General features: G+C 55.3%; 4 protein-coding genes across 4 annotated transcripts; 2 read left to right on the plus strand and 2 right to left on the minus strand.

Annotated features, from left to right (window-relative positions):
• Window positions 1-236: 236 nt before the first annotated feature.
• On the minus strand, window positions 237-1,628 carry SPBR_01709 (myb, DNA-binding protein; the record flags this gene model as incomplete). The annotated part of the gene is made up of 1 exon (XM_040760019.1): window positions 237-1,628. The coding sequence occupies one exon, from the start codon at window positions 1,626-1,628 to the stop codon at window positions 237-239; it is 1,392 nt and encodes a 463-aa protein (XP_040619083.1).
• Window positions 1,629-7,987: 6,359 nt separating this feature from the next.
• On the plus strand, window positions 7,988-9,905 carry SPBR_01501 (uncharacterized protein; the record flags this gene model as incomplete). Its single annotated transcript, XM_040759811.1, has 3 exons — window positions 7,988-8,198; window positions 8,272-9,085; window positions 9,185-9,905. 3 exons carry the CDS (start codon window positions 7,988-7,990, stop codon window positions 9,903-9,905), a joined length of 1,746 nt encoding a protein of 581 aa, XP_040619084.1.
• Window positions 9,906-13,615: 3,710 nt separating this feature from the next.
• Window positions 13,616-15,292, plus strand: SPBR_01586 (cytosine-purine permease; the record flags this gene model as incomplete). The annotated part of the gene is made up of 1 exon (XM_040759896.1): window positions 13,616-15,292. The coding sequence occupies one exon, from the start codon at window positions 13,616-13,618 to the stop codon at window positions 15,290-15,292; it is 1,677 nt and encodes a 558-aa protein (XP_040619085.1).
• A 314-nt stretch (window positions 15,293-15,606) lies between these two features.
• Window positions 15,607-21,040, minus strand: SPBR_01189 (legume lectin domain containing protein; the record flags this gene model as incomplete). Its single annotated transcript, XM_040759500.1, has 2 exons — window positions 15,607-17,187; window positions 17,363-21,040. 2 exons carry the CDS (start codon window positions 21,038-21,040, stop codon window positions 15,607-15,609), a joined length of 5,259 nt encoding a protein of 1,752 aa, XP_040619086.1.
• Between the last annotated feature and the right edge of the window lie 365 nt (window positions 21,041-21,405).

Raw genomic sequence — 21,405 nt, forward strand, 5'->3', positions numbered from 1 at the left:
AGGGACCAACCAACCAGATCGTCGTAAACGCCAGAGCACCTGTCCTGTTTTGCTCTCATTAAATGCATGTAAACGCCGTCTCTCCAAAATGGCCGCCAAGACCCAAAGACCCAAAAATAACAAACACAATTCCCGGAAATCATAGGAAGCACTAAAACTTCAAGAAACCAGCGCACAAAAATGACGAGACAAATGAAAGAGCGTAGAAACAGACAAATGAAATTGTAGTGTGCTGATCACCGCCGGTGAAGCAGCGCGTCAATACCCATATCGGGCGACAGGCGGTGGCTGTGGTGGGCCGGCTGCTGTCCTGGATGGCCGTGGTGCTGGTGATGGCCCATGTAGGGACTGACCATGGCTGCGCCGCTGCCGGTGGATGGGATTGTACCAGCGCCGGCCGAGAAGCCCGTGGAGGTTGCGGTGGTGTAGTAGTCCGGATATGTGGCACCAGGCGAGCCGACCTCCTGCTGGGGTACCGCGCCGGGACTGCCCGCCGAAGATGGCACCTGGAGGTGGGAGTAGCTGTGCGAGTGGGAATGTGAATGCGCGTGCCGCCGCGACGGGGCCTGCATGTGGTGCGTCGTCTGCACCGACACCGTGCTGCTGTTGCTTCCGCCCGACACCGACCGGTTGCCGGCACCGACGTTGCTGCCTGTGCTGCCACCTGGGGAGCCGTGGCCGTCGATCAAGTTGTCACCACCGCCGGCCCCGCCATCACCACCGCCGCCGCCGCCAACGCCATCAACGCCACTCCCCGCCACAAGGTGCGCGTGGCCATTGCTGCCGACGACCATGCTGGTGCCCAGCAGGTTCTCGTCGCCGGCATAGGCGGGCAGGCCCCCCACACCGACGTACCCCTGCTCGATCCGCAGCCGCCGCGAGGACGACCGCGACACGCCCTGCAGGTTCTTGAGCCCGGCATTCATGCACTTTTGCTCCACCGTCGTCCACTTCTCGCCCGTCCGCTGCGCCAGCGGCGTCCACATTTCGCGGCGCATGTGCATGTACTCGCGCGCCAGCTGCTCCATCTTGCGCGCGTCAAAGTCGTTGGTGGCGTTGCGGCGCTCCATCAGGCGCTCGTGGCGCTTGCGGCAGGCGTTGGGCGTCTTGCCGGGGAACTGGATCTGGATCTGCGACCAGTTTTCGCCGCGCGCGCGGGCCTGGAGGAGGGCGTCGTCGTCTTGCGGGGTCCAGGCACTGGAGGACGCCCGGCCGCTGCCACCGCCGCCCGTGGCGGTGGGCTGAACAGAGAAGTTTGCCGAGGCCGAGCGGGCGCCACTTCGCGACATGCGGCGACCGTTGCTGGTGACGACGGTCCCGGGGAGGTTGCCGCCGAGTGTCAAGGGGGGCCCGACGGCAAAGGGCTCTTGCTGCTGGTAGGAGGCAACGGCAGCCATGGCGTTGCTGCCGAGCGTGCCGGCCGTCGAGGTCGACACGCCCTCGGGAAGCTGGTCATAGTAGCCGACGGCACCATTGGTGGAGGCCACGCCTGGGCCAGAAAGGGACCCGATGCGCCCGTGATGGTAGTAGGAGGGCATGCCTGCTTGATGATGATGCGACTCGAGAGAGGAGGGAATTGCAGTGTAGGACTCGGAGCTAGCACTGGAGGTGCGGCTGAGTCTGCTCATGTCGATGAGACGAGAGTACAACAGTAAAAGAAAGATTGGAGACAGTGACAAAACTGAAAATGTAAAGAATGTAGTAGGTATAGAAAGGGAATCTGTAGAGACACGAGTGGAATGAAGTGAGTGGATTGTGTGTGTGGTCGCGAGCGAGAGGAAATTAGTGATTATCACTATGGTTTGTGTAAGTGAGAGTAATGATACGAAAAATGACTGTGTATATGGAGCGAATTGGGAAAGTAAAAACGCAAAAGACGGTGAAAGAACACTATGTCGGTTCGTATCAAACGAACGGCGACGAAAATAAACGAAAGGTGAATCGAAAAGTACACAACACACAGACGGATAATGAAGAACAAGAAGCAGAAAGAAAAAAGAACGACGAAAAGAAAGGGTTGATCTTGGTATCTTGAAATGGTCTGACGAAGGAAGAACCAAAAGAAGAAATGGACAAGGCCAGGCCGGTCTTCTTATAAGACAAAATGAACGACGAGACGAGTGGATGGATCGTATGTGTGAGTGGAACGATATGACACAAACGTAAAGAACGGCTTGAGAACGAACGGCAAAAAGCATAAATCAAAATATTAGAGCGCAGGGCCAAGGATGGCGACGGCGTCTAACAAAACGCAGCAGCCGATCGATTGACAGTCGACGACAGACCGCCGGGTAGGACAGGAGCCGCCGAGGGAAGGCTGTGTGAGACAGTCTGGAGGAGTAAATAAAACGAGATAGAGACACACAAAAGAGTGTAGACAGAGGGCAGGCTTGCCACAATGTCGAATGACGTTGCCTTCACGAGCAAGAAAGACTGCCGTAAACTGTGCAGTCGCTTCCAGGCGTCTACAGGACGTTTAGCAGATAATTTTGTGTAGCAGCAGCGCGTGTATTTTTTCTGTTATTTTTAACTCCACAGATATGCACGGCGGAAATGAGGGTATTCCCAGCGGGTGGAAGAGTGATCTGAAACAGCGAGAAAGATGGAGGGGACAAGAAAGAAGCAATGGAAAGAAGAAGATGAAACCAGATAGTGTACCAAACAGACGAGTCGACGGCCAACGGGCCTCTGATATTGGCTGGACGGCGTGGAGAGACGTCCAGCTGGTCTGTCTGGTATGTCTATCGGTGGTGTACGTGCAATCTTGGGCGGCTAGATGTTGTTTGAGAGGACCGTGGAGTGGGCCTGGGGAAGGTACAGTAGAGCAAAAACGAAGCACTGACGAGCTTGAAAAAGCGTGTGAGAGTGTGCAGGGTATCGAGAGAAAAAGGCAAAAAGAAGAAAGAAAAGCATAAGAGTGGCTGGAGAGGCAGAGGAGACGGGGGTAGGGGGAAGAGGATGGGCGCCAGATTGGGCGCCTAGCTGTTTTATGTACGATGGAGCTGTAAGTTGCGACGTATGTGAATTTGCAAGAAGGCCAAGACGGGAAAGGAAAAGAATAGAATCTGCTCCAGTTCTGGAGAAATCGGGAGATTTCTTGTCCACGGATGTCAGTTTTGGAGATCACCATGTCTTTCACTCTACGGACAGGTACGGCGTGTTGACGAGCGTACCAAAAAAGGAAATGTCGTTGAGCAGACGAGGCAGATGTCAGGACGAAAATATAAAAATAACTAGTGCAATATCGGACAGCCATATTAGCTGTGTGTACAGCACCATTGCTATATTGCAAGTATTTGTTTTCTGAAGACGGGTAGTTGACGACATGCGATCTTGTACGTCAAAGCAATCTAATAGACAGCTCTGAAAGGTCTGCGAGGCGCGCAGGGCAAGCTTTGAAGCCGGCGGCGGCAACAGAAAGGGGAAAATAAATTGGCAAGTTCAAAAATAGCATGGAAAGAAGCTATCCGGGGAACGACAGGACAAAACGAATGAAAAGATCGGGAAACCAAAGGAAACACACGCGGTAGACGAGCCGTCCACGTTCCAAGAACACTTGTCCGTGGCTGTTCCTGGTTCCTGCAGGCAAGAGACGCGCCAATTTACATTGCCGCCGGAGACATGATCAGAGAGCTCTGTGCTTTGACTTGTGGGCTATTGTCTGTTGGCTGTTGGCATTGCTGCAGGAATAGATCCCAAGGCGCCAACAGATCTCGAGGATGTGTACCTTCACGAGACCTGATAGATGCTGTGTTACGATGTTTGGAGAGAAGCAAAATCGAACATCAAGATGTTTGTATGCAATGTCCATTGCTGGCAAATGGCGTTGCGTGGCGCCGATTGTTCAGGGGTCTTTGAAACAAAACAAATCCACTGGCTGTCCAGCGGCGGTCCACTAAAGCCTACAGCCGTCCACTGTAGCGGCGAGCGGCTAACCCCGACAAAAGCGCCTGAGCGAGCGGCATCGACGCCAAGGATGCACAAAGCACCAAGCTAAGCACGCGACAAAAAACAGACGATTGAGCCCTCATCCGGTGTGCTTTATTTGGCAACACTTTGGGGAGAAGAGGACAAAGACTCGAGGGAAACATGAACTGAACAATGGTATCTAGACTGGACTCAATTTGCTTGACTTTTTTGGGTTAATTTGCGATATTTGCCAAAGAGAAAAGAGGCTTTGCGCTGTTCACCCAGCCGCGTTCACTTTTCTTCAGCGGCTTTCGTTTTTGCGCTGTTTCTATTTATGGCACATCACGTGGAGCGCCCGCCATTGGACAATTTGGACAACACGAGGAAATTGGCGTACCGCCAACATGGAAACACGGAATCGCTGTCAAACATTTACCACCTGCAAAACATCGCGACGTCTATTAGACGCCCGCATCTCTGGCGTCTCGCTTGCTTCTCCCCGCTCTCTTTTCTCGACGAGCGCGCGCCTTCTCTGGTCAGGATTGCGTCCACTCCAGATATTCTTGTCTTTTGAGCTCAGCCACAATGGTTGAGTTCGTTGTGTCGAGGTCATACGCCGGGTATGCCAAGTACTGCACAATTTCAGAAGCCCACGAGACCACACCAACAGCTTTCCTGCGCGACATACATCTAGATGTTCCCCTATGTTTCAGGGATGACAAGCACTGGCCAGATCGATTGGTCGGGGCCTGGCCGTGGCCATACGAGACCTTGTTTAACGAGCCGTGGACATGTAAGATACATGCCAGCTCGTAGCCGGGTTTAGGGTCATGACGTTCACAACACTTTTCATAACATAAGCACCCTGAAATTGCGTGACAAGTTTCAGAGGTTCTTGTAATCTGCCACGGGGGCGTGGCATCGCGGTCGCTCCTTCTGCTTTCGTCTTCTCGAACAAGGTCCGCAAAGCGCTCGGGAAGCAGGAGCGGGCCAGGCCTAGCGGCCGCAGCTTCTTATGAACGACAAGCCAAGTGCCACAATGTCGTTCATAAATCCACGATGTATCTCTTAAACGACAATCGAATCCCGTGTGCTTCCGTTGTTTAGTCGGACAAAGTAAACAAACTCCGCGTGCCCGGCGCGTCGCAGAAATCGGATTTAGCATCTGATGGTTTGCTGCTGACGCTTGTAAGTGCCTGTGATTTCCGATTTTGGTTGGTGGATTGTGGCACTACATGCGCCCAAACCTAACCTGGCATAAGTCCGCTGTATCATGTCCAACAGAAGCATAATCGGTAGTGGAAGCGACGAAACGAGGAATATCGATTGGCGAAGGCAAGGCTGGACGTGCCCGTCCTTTTATGTGGTGCCTGGCAGTCTGCACTCGGTTTTGATCTTCAAAAACGGAAGCACAATTTGCAAACTAGCCTTTGTCACCGTTTCTCAACAAGTGCTTTGGGGCAAAACGCATAACGGTATTGATTGTCGTCGTTATTTGATGGGATGGTGTATGCCGAAAGGCCAAGGAAACGGCAAGAATAAATGAAGGATCGTCCGAAACGGGCACGGACAGAAATGTACGGAGTTGGGGGAAAACCGCCGAAATCTGCAGGCCGTGTCTTGGCAGGTTTACCAGGGACCCTTTTTTTTTGTTTTTGTTCATTATCGTCCCCGTTCGTTTCGCCATGTCGACACAACGTGGAGAGAGTTCTCGACCGGACTATGAAGGGATGACAAATGGAGCCTGACGTATGAGTGAGCATTTCTCAATATGTCTACTGCGCATTCACAAGACGAGCCGGCAATGCTACCCGGCCGGTGGAAAACCATGTGTCTCCAAATCCCTGGACACACGAAAAGTGCGATAAAGGAACAGAACGGTTGCCATACCCCAGAGAAGGCCCGATATCCTCTCCACTTGTCCTCCGCCTTCTCCTCACCCTTTTGACTTTTGCCGCAATGGAGGAAAGTCTTCTCCGTATGTTTGTTCTTCTTAGCTTCTTAGCGCCGGTTCTCGATTTCGATTCACCCCCAGCACTCCCCATTTACCCCATTCTCGACTCTCCATCTTTCATTTAGCCTGAAGTGAACCAGCCCCCACTTCACGACTGCCGTCATCCAAACCGCCACGAGGCAACATCACCCGTAGGAAACTGTCTGACTGTGTCTCATGATTGGACACTCCAGGAATCTTCTCCAGAGGCCACCGTTAAATCGCCGAAAGTTGACTTTTACCGGGGGGCAATTGCCTGGTCTTTCATTCCTTCTCTCCGACAGTCTCGCCGTTTTGGCTTTGACGGTGTGCTGTGCCGTATTGCCGCTACAACAAGCCACAAACCGCATCCCGTGTTGCTCGTACCAGACTTGCGTTGTGTCTGGTAGCATAATCTTCACCTCCACACGCACAGCAAAGAAACGGAACGGAACAGAGAACCTTTCGTTTTTTTTTCTCTTTCTGTTGTTTCTTCCTTTCTTCGTTTATCGAATGCCCGTCCGAGATCGATCGTGTTGGCTGAAAGGCTAGTCAAAAATGGAATAATCGAACGCCACAAGGCAAAAAATCTCCTTTGCTATGTTCCTTAGCCTTTCTTGGCAGCTATTCAATCTTGGCATGCCGACTGCTGGGTTTCATCGAACGACGACTCATGTTTAATGCTCCTGTCATTCGTAGCGACCGTCTTTCGTTACTCCAATTGGAACATTTACTGTTTTGGCGTAGTATTGAGGTCCGGGTAATGACAAGAAGGCCTACCACAGAAGAAGAGGAAAGAAGGCAAATAGTAAGAGCAACTCTAGCCCCACTGCCACGGAGTTTGTTGTATTCGGATAATCAGAGGTCAACTTCAACGTCAAGGTGTGTCGGCCGTTTTGGGGTTTTTTTGTGTCCCCAGTCGAACTTGCCCGCAATTTACCCGGCAAACTGGGCACTCAAATGAGGTGCCTAATGACATTGACTGGCTCAAAGTTTGTATGTGATACTGAATAGTCGTTCTCCGTACTGACTCCAAATGATCGCCATTTATCCCGTATCCTGGTCCCTCTAGTGTCTCGTCGTTTTGTTCTCCTCTCCAACATAAGACTGCAGCCTTCTCCGGTCCGCTGTGGATCCATTTCACGTGCGCTCACAAGCGATTACTTTTCGTGTTTGTTCTTGCGCCGTTGTCATGTTCTCACGTCGCCGGTATCTGTGGCGGACCCTGTGTACAGAACAAGTGAGCATCAACGCATATCGAACCTGTAGACATGTAAACACCAACGCAGGACGCAGCATCTTCTTCCCGGGCACCGCTCCCGTCTTTGTAGCACCCGCTGTCCCTCACCGGCGACCCAAAGACAATCTACATCCCATATTGAGGTACATGGGATCATCGCCAGGACCTGCATGCGCCGGAACGACACCGTCCCCATGTGGTAGGATGCCAGGCCACTGACACCCACCCGTGCCACGTTGATCGAGAGTGGTTGACTGTAAAAACAAATCAACCGCAGCCTAGTCCAAACAACGGGACGCCTTAAAATTAATGAAAAAAGAAGCTTTCACCCTTGTCGCGTACCGCGTATACATACTTCGTACACATCAACCAAGGTCACCTCATCCCGGCCGCGTGCATGGATCGCCGTTTCTGGTCCTCCCGTCCCGTTTTTTATTCTTTTATTATTTACGGTTTTATTATTGTGTTCGTCTTCTTAGCCGTAATCACACCCTCCCATTCGCCCCATTCGCACCCTTGGACCGTTTTGGCCGTCCTTGTCCTCGAGTCACCTCGCTTCCGTTCATCCAGAGACTCCCAGAGTTCGGGTCCTCGCCCACTTCCCCTCAAATGAGCTGGACCCATCCTTTTCCCCAAACTTATAATAAAGCTGTCCAAGCTGTCTCTCTCTGAATTTTTTTCTTTCTCCCGTTCTTGCTTCTCTGTTTTCGCCTTTTGCTCTGACTGGAACCATTTCGTCTCCTTCCCTCTTGGCGCTCTTCGTTTTTTTCTCAAGCTGTGTTACGGCCTTAGCTCGTGGACATTGTTGCCATCACCAACACCCATCGACCTCTTGTCCAACTTCGTTTCATATCCCCTTCGTCAACATGGTCGGCGGCGGCGGCGGCGATTCCGGCGGCTTCTACGATGCGGCTCTGACGCGCCGGCAGGCCCTCATGGGCGCCAGCGGTGCGCGTGCGCTGCTCAAGAACTTCCGCGTCTTTGCGATTGCGGCGTTTGCCTGCATTGGCGGTGTCCTGTACGGCTACAACCAGGGCATGTTCTCGGGCGTTCTCGCCATGCCCTCGTTCCAGCAGCGTACGTCGTCACTTCCCTCGTATAATATCACATACTTCTGTCTCGTCCGCCGCAGAGTGCTAACGACATGTAGACATGGGCGAATACGACCCATTTGACCCGAATGCGGACCAGACCAAAAAGGGCTGGCTGACGTCCATCCTCGAGCTGGGCGCCTGGGTCGGCACGCTGCTGTCCGGCTTCCTCGCGGAGACACTGTCGCGCAAATACGGTATCTTGGTGGCGTGCTCCGTGTTCATGCTGGGCGTCATCATCCAGGTCACGGGCATCAAGGCCGGGTACCAGTCGATCCTGGCGGGCCGCTTCATCACGGGTATGGGCGTCGGCAGCATGGCCATGATCGTGCCCATCTACAACTCCGAGGTCGCGCCGCCCGAGGTGCGCGGCGCCCTCGTCGCCACGCAGCAGCTCGCCATCACGTTCGGGATCATGATCAGCTTTTGGATAGACTACGGGACGAACCACATCGGCGGCACGGAGCTGGGCCACCAGACGGACGCGGCGTGGCTGGTGCCGATTTGCCTGCAGCTGGCGCCGGCGCTCGTGCTGTTCGTCGGCATGCTCTTCATGCCCTTCAGCCCCCGCTGGCTCGTGCACCACGGCCGCGAAGACGAGGCGCGCAAGGTGCTGTCGAACCTGCGCGGGCTGCCGGCCGACCACGAGCTGGTGGAGCTCGAGTTCCTCGAGATCAAGGCGCAGTCGCAGTTTGAAAAGCGCACCGTCGCCGAGCACTTCCCCCACCTGCGGCAGCCGACGGCCTGGAACACGTTCAAGCTGGAGTTTGTGGCCGTCGCCGCGCTCTTCAAGACCAGGAGCATGCTCAAGCGTGTGGCCGTGGCGACCATTACCATGTTCTTCCAGCAGTGGACGGGCATCAACGCGGTTTTGTAAGACACCCCGCCCTCTCCCCCTTTTTCGTCCTTGCCCTCTAAACCCAATAGAGTTTCCCTTGTGGCTTAGGAGCGTCCTGACTAACCTGCCTATAGGTACTACGCCCCTACCATCTTCCAGCAGCTGGGCCTCAGCGGCACCACGACGTCCCTCCTGGCCACGGGCGTCGTCGGCATCGTCATGTTCATCGCCACCATCCCCAGCGTGCTCTGGATCGACCGCATCGGCCGCAAGCCGGTCCTCACCATCGGCGCCATCGGCATGGCCACCTGCCACATCATTATTGCCGTCATTGTCGCCAAGGACGACAACCGCTGGAAGACGGAGGCGGGCGCCGGCTGGGCGGCCGTCGTCATGGTCTGGCTGTTTGTCATCCACTTTGGCTACTCGTGGGGCCCCTGCGCCTGGATCATCGTCGCCGAGATCTGGCCGCTGTCGTCGCGCCCGTACGGCGTGTCGCTCGGCGCGTCCAGCAACTGGATGAACAACTTCATTGTCGGCCAGGTCACGCCGGACATGCTGACGGGCATCACCTACGGCACGTACATCCTGTTTGGCCTCCTGACGTACTTGGGCGCCGCCTTCGTCTGGTTCTTTGTGCCCGAGACGAAGCGCCTGACGCTCGAGGAGATGGACATCATCTTCGGCTCCGAGGGCACGTCGCAGGCCGACTTTGAGCGCATGGAGGAGATCAACCGGGAGATTGGCCTCACGGCGATTCTCCACAACGGCAGCCCGGGCGAGGCGGCCGTCAAGTCCACCGAGCCCGGCCCTGCCGTGGTGTCTGAGAAGGAGGATGCGGCGGCATACGCATAGACGACGTGGCTGTGCTATGTTTCGTGTGTGTCGTTTGTCGCATGTCTTGTGTAAGGAGGACGGTGGCGATGAGTGGTATCCGATGATGAGAAGAGACGAGGACGAAGACGAGTTCACGCTGCGATACACCAAGGGCGGCAGTCACAAAGCCCGACAAAAATCAAAACTACTTGATATCCAATATCCTATATTTTGTTTATTTTCTCTTGACCCCGAATGTCCCTTAATTTTGTTGATAAATTTAATATACCAGATTGCATGATGGGACAGTATCAAGCGACACAGAAAACAATGCAAGGTGGCCCAAGTGACTTTGAGCACTTGTCTCAAGATAAAGTAGGACTGGACGCTCTGGTGGGAATTATACAAGTCTACGAATTATGTACCTGATGAATAACGCCTACATAGATCCACGCCTATGCTCGGCCCCTTTAAGTACTCCGTCCTGTATCTTTCGAAAAGGGCAGCTGGAGCCGTAGCAGAATGGCCCACAAAACATGACAGGAGATAACGGGCAGGAAACCTGGGGAGGACTGGAGCCGTTGTTGTAGGACCGGGACCCACCGACAAGCTGTCACGTATGCACAATGTATGTCTTGACTATCGCGATCCATGTCGGGTCAGTACACTCAAGTCGACAACCATGGATCCTGGGAATTATTTTTCTTTAAAAAGGCCAAGTACGTTTGGAGATTTATTCTTGTATCATGTTTTGATTTGTTTCTTTTTTTTTCTTTCTTTTTTTTTTCTTTTTTTTTTCTTTTTTCTTTTTTTTTTCTTTTTTCTTTTTTTTTCTTTTTTCTTTTTTTTTGGTTCATTGATTATCGTTCATGCCCTTTGATACCATGGACCCGGGACATCCGCCGATCAAAGCGTTGCAACGCACTGCATGGCATGGTATGTCCACGTTTTGTTTCAGAATGCCATGTGCGTCAAAGTCCGACATTGCGAATACTCTTCGTCGTTGCGAAATTCGTAGTTGGAACGTACGTTACGACCTACCTATCTTGCTTGTATGAGACGATAGCAGAAAACTAGGGAGACGTGTCTCTCGGTATGTTTACAACATAAGCCTGCGGCGTACTACTCCATGGTCACTAGTAGGACAGCAGATGTGTGGAGGTGGGGACAGGGCCCAGACCAAGTCGAGTCCAAGGCACGCAGCTGTGTTGTATTGTGGACATTTGGCGCAATCTCTAGTCTGCTGGAAAAGGAAGCTCGGAAAACGACAGCAACGAATCTTATGAGAATACGTCGTACCGGGATAAGCTGGGAGGCATGTCGTGTGAGGAAAGAGAGCTGATACGAAGGAAATTTGCCAATGTGCAGAACCTACTTTTTTGTATAAATATACACGTAAAGGGAAAGGTCAACAAAAGGGCTACTGAAACTCACAAAGGTACTCCGTAAAGGCCATAGAACTGCACTTGCGAGTCATTCGTGGAGAAGAAGGGGAAAAAAAAATGAAACAGTAACACAGATTCTGTTTTCCTGTCGCAATAATAAGATAGTACGTCGCAGCGAATGGACTAAGACTACTCTTGCAGTCTCGGAAATACAAACACGCCAGCAGAGCCGGAACCAGGGCAATACATGGTACGTGTAAAGCAAACAACGGCATTGCCGAGAGGTGGGTAGAATAACGGGGTGGTCGCCGGCAGGCAGAGAGATACAGATAGATATACAGCGGGGGCAGCAGTCAAACTCGGACCAAGAGAGGTGCTGCGGTTCTCACCTGTGCCCGGCATGAAAAGGTATCCCCCACGATGCTGACATCGTCCTCAATAGTTTGTAAGGGAACCTCCAACGGCGGAGATGCCACTTCAGCCGAAGACGCTGTCTTGGGTCATACCGGGTGCATGCGTGCACGTCGCCCTGCATCTTGTTATCACATAGGTCGCTGGACCAAGATAAGGGCGGTCCTATACGCAGGCATTGTTAAAGCAATATCTTGACTTGGTATGATCGAGCAGTGGAATAGCAAGCCAGGACGCTTCTTCGACTTTTGACTCGATAATCAGAACGTAGCTGTCAGTGGCCGTGTGGCTTGCCCGTTCCAGCTGATGATAAGCGTGAAGAAGGTAACTGACAGGGGTAGCCGTAATGGTAGACTGAAAGGGGGGAGAGTGAGAGTGAGAGGAATAAAACCTCCCGATAGGAGAGGGCATCGTATTTGCTTGTTCGACGGCACATCCAGCTGCGTGAAAATGTTGACGGCATGCCGAAAGCGTGAACAGTCGGGACGCTGCGTATGGAAGAGGACAAGAATGCGTAGCCAAGGTGTTATTGGGTCAATAGGAGAAGCACGGACACGATGAAGTAACGACGACAGGATCGGCGACGGCAGAGTTCCACGCAAATTCAATACAATCAACCTTGTTGATAGCTCACAATCAATGCCAACGCGAGCTCAGTTATCCTCGATCAGCCAGGCTCTGGATTGTTTTCTTGGGAAGCCGTGCGGACTGCCAAGGCGAACGCTGTCTCTTTTGAGTCTTGGCCCGTTTGGCTGAATTATGTCGTACTGATATATCTTGGAAACAAGAAACCGGACCGGCCGACAGCAAACCAGTGGGATGGGGGAGGAATCATCAATCGTCTGTTACCACCCCCCTGAGGCTGATAACAACCGGTGCTGTGATTGGTTTAGATTGTGATGTAGATACGGGGAAAAGAGAAAAAACAAGCGGCCCCACCAGCATAAGAAAGCTGGAAAGGCAGTCAGACCTACAAAGTCAAACGAAACAACAAACGGAGAGGGAGAAGAGCAACTAATTTAGAGAAGAAAAAGGACATTTAATGAGTGAGAATGGCTACACTTGAGCCTTAGTTCTGCGCAGAAAGCAATGGGAATACAGACACACTTACGATACAAGCTCACATTTACTTACACGGCACGATGCCTGATCAGCTGTTGCAGGGTACAAGTCCCTCAACCCTCAACAATCGACAGAATCGAGAATACGACGTTGTAAATGAGCGAAATCAGAACAAACACGGCTTGGGCCTTTTGGTGAAGACGGGGCTCGCAGTCCACGTCTAGGCCCATTCCAAGTCCAGATCCAAGAAACCAGCTGGTGCCGAACCCAGAACACCCAGGAACTGTCATCTTACACCCGCACTCCGTACCGAAGCTTCTTATCGGTACGCCCCTTGGCCGCCGCTATGGCCCACCACGAGTCGACGATCACCGACGCCATCCTTTTTTGCCTTTGCCCTCGTTGACGGCGGATTCGCCTACGTCTCCACCCATCCATACCCAGAACAACCTTGCATATCTGCTTGCTGCATGTTGTAGAAGCCAGAGCTATTTTGCGGACGTTGTACGACGTGCGACGTGCATGGACAGAGATACGGCGTCAGCCTGTCTCTGGTTGGCCTGCCATAGCTGTGCAGCCTGCCGCAGCCAAATCAGTGGCGAGAGACGAAGAGCGAGGCAAAAATAAGCCAAAGTCGTACCAGGGATCCCCGGCCACGACAGACGCGAGATGGTCGCCAGATGAGATAAAGAAGAATACTCTCTGTATCGGGATCAGCAGCGAGACCACGCAACCCGGGGTGGACTGATATAAAACGAGGCCGTCCTGCCACGTCGGGATCTCCACTGTCGACCTGTCACTGTCGACCTGTCGACTGTGTCATCCGTGTGGTGTGTGTTCACCCTTTTTTTTTCACTGTTTTCTCGCCCTCTCTCTCCTCCACTCTCCACAATGAAGACACCGTCGTCGAGCGCCTTCAAGGCGCGCTTCACGTCGCTCAGTGCCTGGGAGCTGCCCAAGGAGGACAGCGCCATTGCGCCGCCCGACGTCTGGACCAACCGCGACATGGACCCCACGCCGGCGTCCGACCAGACCTGGGGCATCTGGAGCATCATGGCCTATTGGGCCACCGACACCATCAACCTGGGCACTTGGGAGACCGCGTCCAGCATCCTGGCCGTCGGCCTGTCGTGGCGCGAGGCCATTCCGTGCATGGTCGTCGGCATCCTGTCCGTCGCCGTCCCCATCGTGCTCAACGGCGCCATCGGCTCCAAGCTGCACATCCCCTTCTCCGTCATCACCACCTCGTCCTTTGGCTACTACTTCCGCTACTTCTGCATCGTCTCGCGGTCCGTGCTCGCCATGTTCTGGCTCGGCATCCAGGGCGCCAACGGCGCCCAGTGCATGACCGTGATGCTGACCGCCCTGGCGCCCTCGTACGCGCGCATCCCCAACCACCTGCCGGCCAGCGCCGGCATCACCACCATGGGCATGTGCTCGTACTTTTTGTTCTGGATCATCCAGATGCCCCTGCTGTTGATCCACCCCACCAAGCTCAAGCCCCTCTTCTGGATCAAGCTGCTGGCCGCCCCCGTCGCCGCCGTCGCCACCATGGGCTGGTGCGTCCACAAGGCCGGCGGCGGCGGCGACATCTTCAAGCTCAAGGCCGAGGTGTCCGGCAGCGACTACGCCTACCTGTGGCTCAGCTGCATGACCGCCGTCACCGGCTCGTGGGCCACGCTCGCCGTCAACATCCCCGACTTCACGCGCTACGCCAAGAGCGCCAACGGCCAGTACGTTCAGCTGCCCTTTCTGCCCATTGTCTTTACCGTCTGCGGCCTGCTCGGCATCATCACCACCTCCGCCGTCAAGGTCTTTACCGGCCAGTACCTCTGGAACCCGCTCGACATCATCAGCCTGTGGCTCGACATGGGCCGCGGCGGCCGCTGCGCCGCCTTCTTTGCCGCCCTCGCCTGGTACATTGCCCAGGTCGGCACCAACATCACCGCCAACTCCATCTCCGCCGCCAACGACATGACCGTCCTCTTCCCCCGCTACATCAACATCAAGCGCGGCTGCATGATTGCCGGCGTCATCGCCGGTTGGGTCCTCGTGCCCTGGAAGATTATCAGCTCCGCCTCGACCTTTCTGGCCTTTATGGGCGGCTACTCCGTGTTCCTCGGCCCCATGGCCGGCATCATCGCTGCCGACTTCTGGCTCGTCAAGCGCGGCCACATCGACATCCCCGCCCTCTACGATCCCCACGGCCGCTACCGCTTCTTCCTCGGCGTCAATTGGCGCGCCTTTGTCGCCTTTATCGTGCCCGTGTCGCCCCTCCTGCCCGGCCTCGCCGAGAGCATCAGCGGCCCCGCCAAGGTCAAGGTCAGCCAGGGCATCCTGCAGCTGTACGACTTCAACTGGCTGTTCGGCTTTGTCACGTCCATTGTGCTGTACACGGCCCTGAGCTGGGCCGTTCCGGAGCCCAAGACGCTGCTCACGGACACCATCTGGAAGCGCGGCGAGATTGAGGGCGTGCGGGAGTCGGGCAGCGACATTGAGAGCCCGCCGCCGGGCATGGATTCGGGCGGCAAGATGATGAACGAGGAGGTGAAGCCGGTTCCTATGTAAGCTGTTTGGCCGAGATTTAAGATGTTAGTATATGAATGAGAACTAGATCTGTAGATACCCCATTTCACAAAGAAAGTGAAGAGAAAATTATGAACCCGGTTTAAATAATTGTGAAACTTGTAAAATTGAAGACTTTTTTTAAAAAAAAAAAAAAAGAAAAGAAAAGAAAGGAAGAAAAGAAAAAACATCAAACTGACGGCGTAAAATACGCGTAAATAAATTACGAAAGAGTAAACATATAATAATCGAATTTAAGTAACCAAGAAAGACGAGATTAAAATAAAACCCAACACTGGCACCATCCACGCACAAACCTAGTCAAGCCGTGTCAGATTGTACACCAACATCGTCTTCTCTGCGCCACAGTACTCCGTGGTATTACCTGGGCACGCAACATTGCACAGAGTCTCGTTCACGGCGCTGCTGTTCCTTGGGTTGAACGTGTCGCCACACCAGCACTGATCGCCGTTCTCGAGGCCTGCGTACTGGTGGTCCCAGCATGTACCCAAACACAACTCGACCGACATGGTTGTCCGGTTCTGCACGACAAGGTCTGACAGCAGGTGGCCCGACGACGGTTCCAGGTAGCAGTGGAGGACCGTAAAATTGACATTACCAGTTGCGATAACCGGCGTCGAAATTGCTGAAGACGAAGACGAAGACAAAGAAAGGGCCGAGGATGGCGGGGTTGCTCCATCACGGAGGCTTGAAGATGTCGAGACGGCAACCGAGGAGAAGAGACTGGCAAATGGCTTGGCCACAGACGAAGTTGAGGCAGACGACGAAGTCGACGAAGAAGGCACAGTGTTTGAAGGGACGGATTGGGAGCCTGCTGAAGACGAGGAAAACTGGCTCTCAAGAGAGAAAAACGATGTCGAAGTAGTGGACACCAAAGTCGATGACGCCGCAGCAGACGACGTCAAAGTGGGCGACACGGACGCTGGCGGTGCGGTCGGGGCCACCACCGAGGAGGAGCTGGGTGACGATGATGAGCCTGGCGTACTGCTTGACGACGAAGACGACGACGACGACGAGGAGGAGGAGGAGGAGGAGGAGGAGACCGCCGCCGGTGAGTAGCTGTACACATTCAACAGGCCCGGGCCGCCGCAGAGCTCAAAGGCATCGCCGCCGCAGGCCATGGTGCACGCGCTCTCGTTTGTTTGCACGCTGCCGGCGGCCAGCGCGTCGCCGCAGTAGCACTGCGTGCCGTACTCGACGCCAAACACGGTGTAGCGGGTAGCGGTGCCCGACAGACAGTAGGCCGCGCAGGCCTCGTAGGTCATGTTGGCTGCCGAGACGGACGCCGACCCCAGCGCGCGGCCCGCGGTGACCTCGGTGTAGCAGCCCTGATACACAAAGTCGGTGGCGGCCAGACGGGGCTTGGGCGCGGGCGGTCCCGTGCGCGCACCGGTCTGCAGGTACACATTCAGGCGGTTGCCGGCACCGCAGAGCTCTGCGGCGTCTCCCGCACAATACGTGGAGCAGTCCGTCTCCGCGGTCGGGACGCTGCCGGTGGCCAAAAAATTGCCGCAGTAGCACTGGTCGCCGTACTCGACGCCAAAGTAGGCGTAGTCGACACAGTAGCTGGCGCACTCCTCGTAGGACATGTCGTTGTTCGTTTGCGACAAGGCCGCGAGAGCACGGCCGGCAGAGCCTTCGGTGTAGCAGCCCTGGTAGACCCAGTCGCCGACGGTAGGTTTGGCGGCGTGGTCGGCCGTGGAGGTGCTCGATGTCAAGACTGAGGCCGGAGAAACAGCGGTCGAGAGTGACGACGTGATGATGGCGCCCAGGGACGACGACGTGGCCGACGTCACGGCCGTCGAAGTGTTGCGCTGGTAGACGTTGAGGAGGAGGCTTCCACCACACAGTTCCGTCTTGTTGTCTGGAGGAGGTGTCTGGTCAGAATCTGAAGAATGAGGGGGCGGACTAGAATCAACTTACCATTGCAAGTCATTGTGCAGGCAGTACCAGCGACTTGCAACGCAGCAGGATTGACTGCGTTGCCAACCCAGCACTAATATGTGTCAGCATATCGTAAGAGAATCAAGTTGGCAGAACATAAAAACGTACCTCGCCTCCATACTCGAGACCGGCAAAGATGTAGCCACCGTTGGCGGCCAGAGCAAGACATGTGTCGACGGTTTCCTTCGAGACGGTCAGTTGATTGCTAAAGGCACGGCCGGTCGATGGCTCGTGCCAGCAGCCAATGTATTGGTAACCGTCGACACCCGGGTTGACAACGGGCCCTCCCGTAGGTGTGGATGACGGCATCGTGGAGCTTGTACTACCGGTACCAGTCGTAGACGACGACGACGACGACGACGACGACGGCAGCACGGCCGTGCTGTTGAGCGTATAGATGTTGAGCAGGAGCGAGCCGCCGCAGTACTCGGAGCCGTTGTTGTTGCACGTCATGGAGCATGTCGTCAGGTTGACCTCTGCAGCGCCAGTGTTCAGCGCGTTGCCGACCCAGCACTCGCCGCCGTACTCGAGACCGGCGTACGTGTAGCCGCCGACAGCCGCAGCTGCAAGGCACGTGTCGACGGTCTGGTTCGAGACAGACAACTGGTTGGTGAGCGCGCGGCCCGCGGATGGCTCGTGGTAGCAGCCGACGCTCACATAGCCGTGGTCGCCCGGGTTGACAACAGGTCCACCGGGAGGCGGTGTCGGATCGCTCGAGTTGCTGGCCCCGCCGACGGCGAACAAGGAAATGTAGGCACCACCGGCGTCCGTACCCACGCCATTGCCGCCGCAGATCTGGTCCAGGCTGCCCGAGCACGGGTAGTTGCAGTCGTTCTCAGACACCTGAAGGACGGGGATGGTGTTGCCGGCCCAACACTCGCTGCTGTACTGGGTACCGCAGTACGTGTAGCTGCCGGCGGCGCAGGCGACAATGCACATGGCTGCTGTGTTGTTCGTGCTGCTGTAGAGCTGTTTCTGCAGCTGGCGACCCGGGTTGTTCTCCTTGAAGCAGCCGACATAGCGATAGACACCCTGGCCGTCGGCTTGCAGAGGCGGGGCTTGCTCGGCAACGGCCTCGCACGCGAACTGGATGTACTGTTTGTCCCAGGTGGGGTCGTTGGTGTTCATGGTCCAGTTGGCGGCGCCGTAGTACGTAGCCGTGTTCCATTGCTCCTTGGGTACGGCGCAGTAGAGGCTGGCCGTGGCGCTTTCGCCGGCCTTCAAGATGGTGCCCTCGGCGAGGTCGATCTGGTTGGCGGCGCCAATGATGCCGGCCACGCCAAAGGGTGGCTTGGACACGGTGAGGGACAAGGGCACGGCGTCGGCGGTGCCGTTGTTCGTGACGCGCAAGAGCAGCGACCGCGACGTGTTCTCCGTGACGTTGCCAAAGGTGAAGTTCACATTCTTCTCGTACGTGACCCAGCCAAGGCCGTCGGCTGTCTGGAATTCGAGCAGACAGGTGGCACCAGGGCCGGCGTTGGCGTCGATCTCGAATGTCTGGTTGCCGCCGGTGGTCACAACTTGCACGAACAGTGTAAAATTGCCGCCGGCAGTGGGATCAAACGTGACCTCAATATTCTGGCCGCCGTTCGCTGCAATCGTCGAAGGGAGAGCAGAGAAGGTAAAGTCACCAATCTGCGTGCCGTTTTCTGTAGCAGAACCCGTCACCCAAGGACCCGTGGCGTTCGTTTCGGAGAAGAGAATGTCCGTGATGCTGAGGGTCGAGTTGCCAAGATTTCTGAAAATGACTGGCTCCTGGGCGCCGCTAGGCGTGGCACCGATGACGACGTTGGTGAATGTCAAGAGTGGCGGCGAAACCGAGAACAGCGCGCCTGTACTGAGGCCAGTCCCCTGGAGCAGAACAGACGTAGTTGACGCGTAGCCAGTGACGCCGTTTTTGGTAGCAATCGACACGGTGCCGGTCAACAGGCCCACTGTGGTCGGCTTGAACGAGGCCGTAAAGGTGAATGTGCTTCCCTTGGCCAAGGTGGCGGGGAATGTGGTGGTCGACGTGATGGTAAAGTCGGGGCCGTCAAGCGTCAGCGACTTTACGGTCGTGGCAATGACGGCCGTGCAAGTGACCTGGGCAGTGGCGGCCGCGTGGGCAATGTCCAGCGTGCCAAAGTTGACTGGCGTCGTGCAGTTCAGCGGCGGCGTCGTGGGCGCGCCAAATCCATAGACATAGCCCTGCGTTGTGCCCATGTACATGCGGCCATCGCCGAAGACGGCGCGCGTGAACTTGGTGGTGCCAGGCACCGAGAAGTTGCGTATCTCCGTCAGGTAGCCATTCTGGGGAATGGCGCTGTAAATGCGCAGGTTGTTCCCCTGGACATCAGTCGTCCACAGCAGACCCGTGCCCTCTTCACCGTTGAGCGACGTCACTGTTCCGTGGCTGACACCGAGAGTGTAAGCGTTGGACTCGGGGCTGTCAGCCACCTTGATGAACGACGGCACGCCGTTGACGCACGAGAACTGAAAGACGTGTGTGGGGTACTTGATCACGTTGATGTAAATGTAACCGCCGCCGCCGCCCAGCGGGTACACCCCGGCGCCGGCATAGACCGAGTTCTCGTTCTGGTACACCTGGATGACGCGGTCGCCGTTGTTGGTGCCCGTGCGGTAGCCGCCCAGGTCGTCGAGGTTGAGGAAGTAGGTCTTGCCGCTCTTGCCCGTGATGACACCAATGTGCGTGATCGCGCCACAGGAGAACTCGCTTGGCAGGAGCTCCAGAGGCGAGGTGCCCAGGTCCTTGTCGGCGCCGTCCAAGGCTTGTTTTTCCTGCGGCATAAAAAAGTCGACAAGAGTCACGGATCCGTCGTCGTTGAGTGTCATGTGCACAGCGGCCTCCTCGAGCGAGGTGGGCGGATTGCGGCCCGCCACGGGAATCGTGCTGAGCTGCGAGGCGAAACCGTTGCCCGTGCCAAAGAAGAGCGAGCCCTGGTCGTCTGAGGCAAGGCCACCACCAGACATCCAGATACCGCCGCCGGGTGTGGTGTTGGGCACGCCATCGCCCTCCGTCGCGTACCGCTCAACAACGGTGCCGGTCGTCTTATCGAAGCCCATGAGCCAGCCCGTAAAGTTGTACTGCACGCAGTGAGACGCGAAACCGGCGTAAATGTACTGACCTGAGTGGAGCAGGGCAGGCCGCTGGTGGTGGATGCCGCCGTTGAAGCTGCGAATCGGGTTGTTGCGCGCGACAATGCCCTCGAGGTCCACCGGGAAGTTGGGACGCTCTGTCAAGTCGTTGACGTTGAGAGCATGCAGGTAGTAGCGGCCGTTGGGCTTTCCCTGGGCGACGGTCCCTCCGTTTTGGTCGGCATACGTCTTCGCCATGTAGTACACCGTGTCGGTATCCGGGTCGATGACTCCCGTGGACGTGATGCCAATGAGGGGGTTGATGTCGACACAGCCATCCAGATCGGCTGTCAGAAACGGAATGGCCAAGTTGCGGGACAGGAGGATCTTTCCCGTCTTTGCATCCAGCTTGTAGACATTGTTTTGCGTAGTCGCAAAGTACACATACTGGCTGTTGTTGCCAGATGGTGTGTAAACAAGGGGCTGTGAGAAGATTTGCTCTGATGCGCCATTGTATTGTCCTGGGAGGGCCGTCTTGAAGATCTGGGCAAAGTCATTGCTGCCGACAATGGCCGGGTCCATGTTATGACTTGTTTGATAGCCCGTTCGTGAGTTGTCACCACCCCATGTGATAGTGTCTGTTAATCCCAGTCCGCTGGTGAGCGGGACCAGGATTGACAGTGAGGCTGCGAGGATGGCCACGACTTTCATTGTTTCTGTCCTCTCAGTCAAGGCAAGTGCTAGAAACTAAAAGAAAAAAAGACACATACGGCCATTGACACTTGCTGAAAAATACCGAAGGCAAAACTATGCAAAGTATTCGTTATGGCGTGGCCGGCATAAGTATGATATCACGATGGCAGTTGGGTTTTGATGCATGGGAAGGGATGGCGGGGACAAGTGGTAAATAAAAGAAAAACAAAAGTCAATGTGAGTGGAAAGGACGAGAACAAGAGCATTGAGGATGCGAGTGAATCTATCTTACTCCCACGAAAATGAGAGATCAACGTCAATAATGCCTTTTCCTGGGAATGATCGAGCAATATTCCGCGTGTTAAAACGAGCTCGTTACCTTC

Source organism: Sporothrix brasiliensis (assembly GCF_000820605.1).
Source record: "Sporothrix brasiliensis 5110 chromosome Unknown Cont18, whole genome shotgun sequence".
In the NCBI taxonomy this organism is placed as follows: domain Eukaryota; kingdom Fungi; phylum Ascomycota; class Sordariomycetes; order Ophiostomatales; family Ophiostomataceae; genus Sporothrix; species Sporothrix brasiliensis.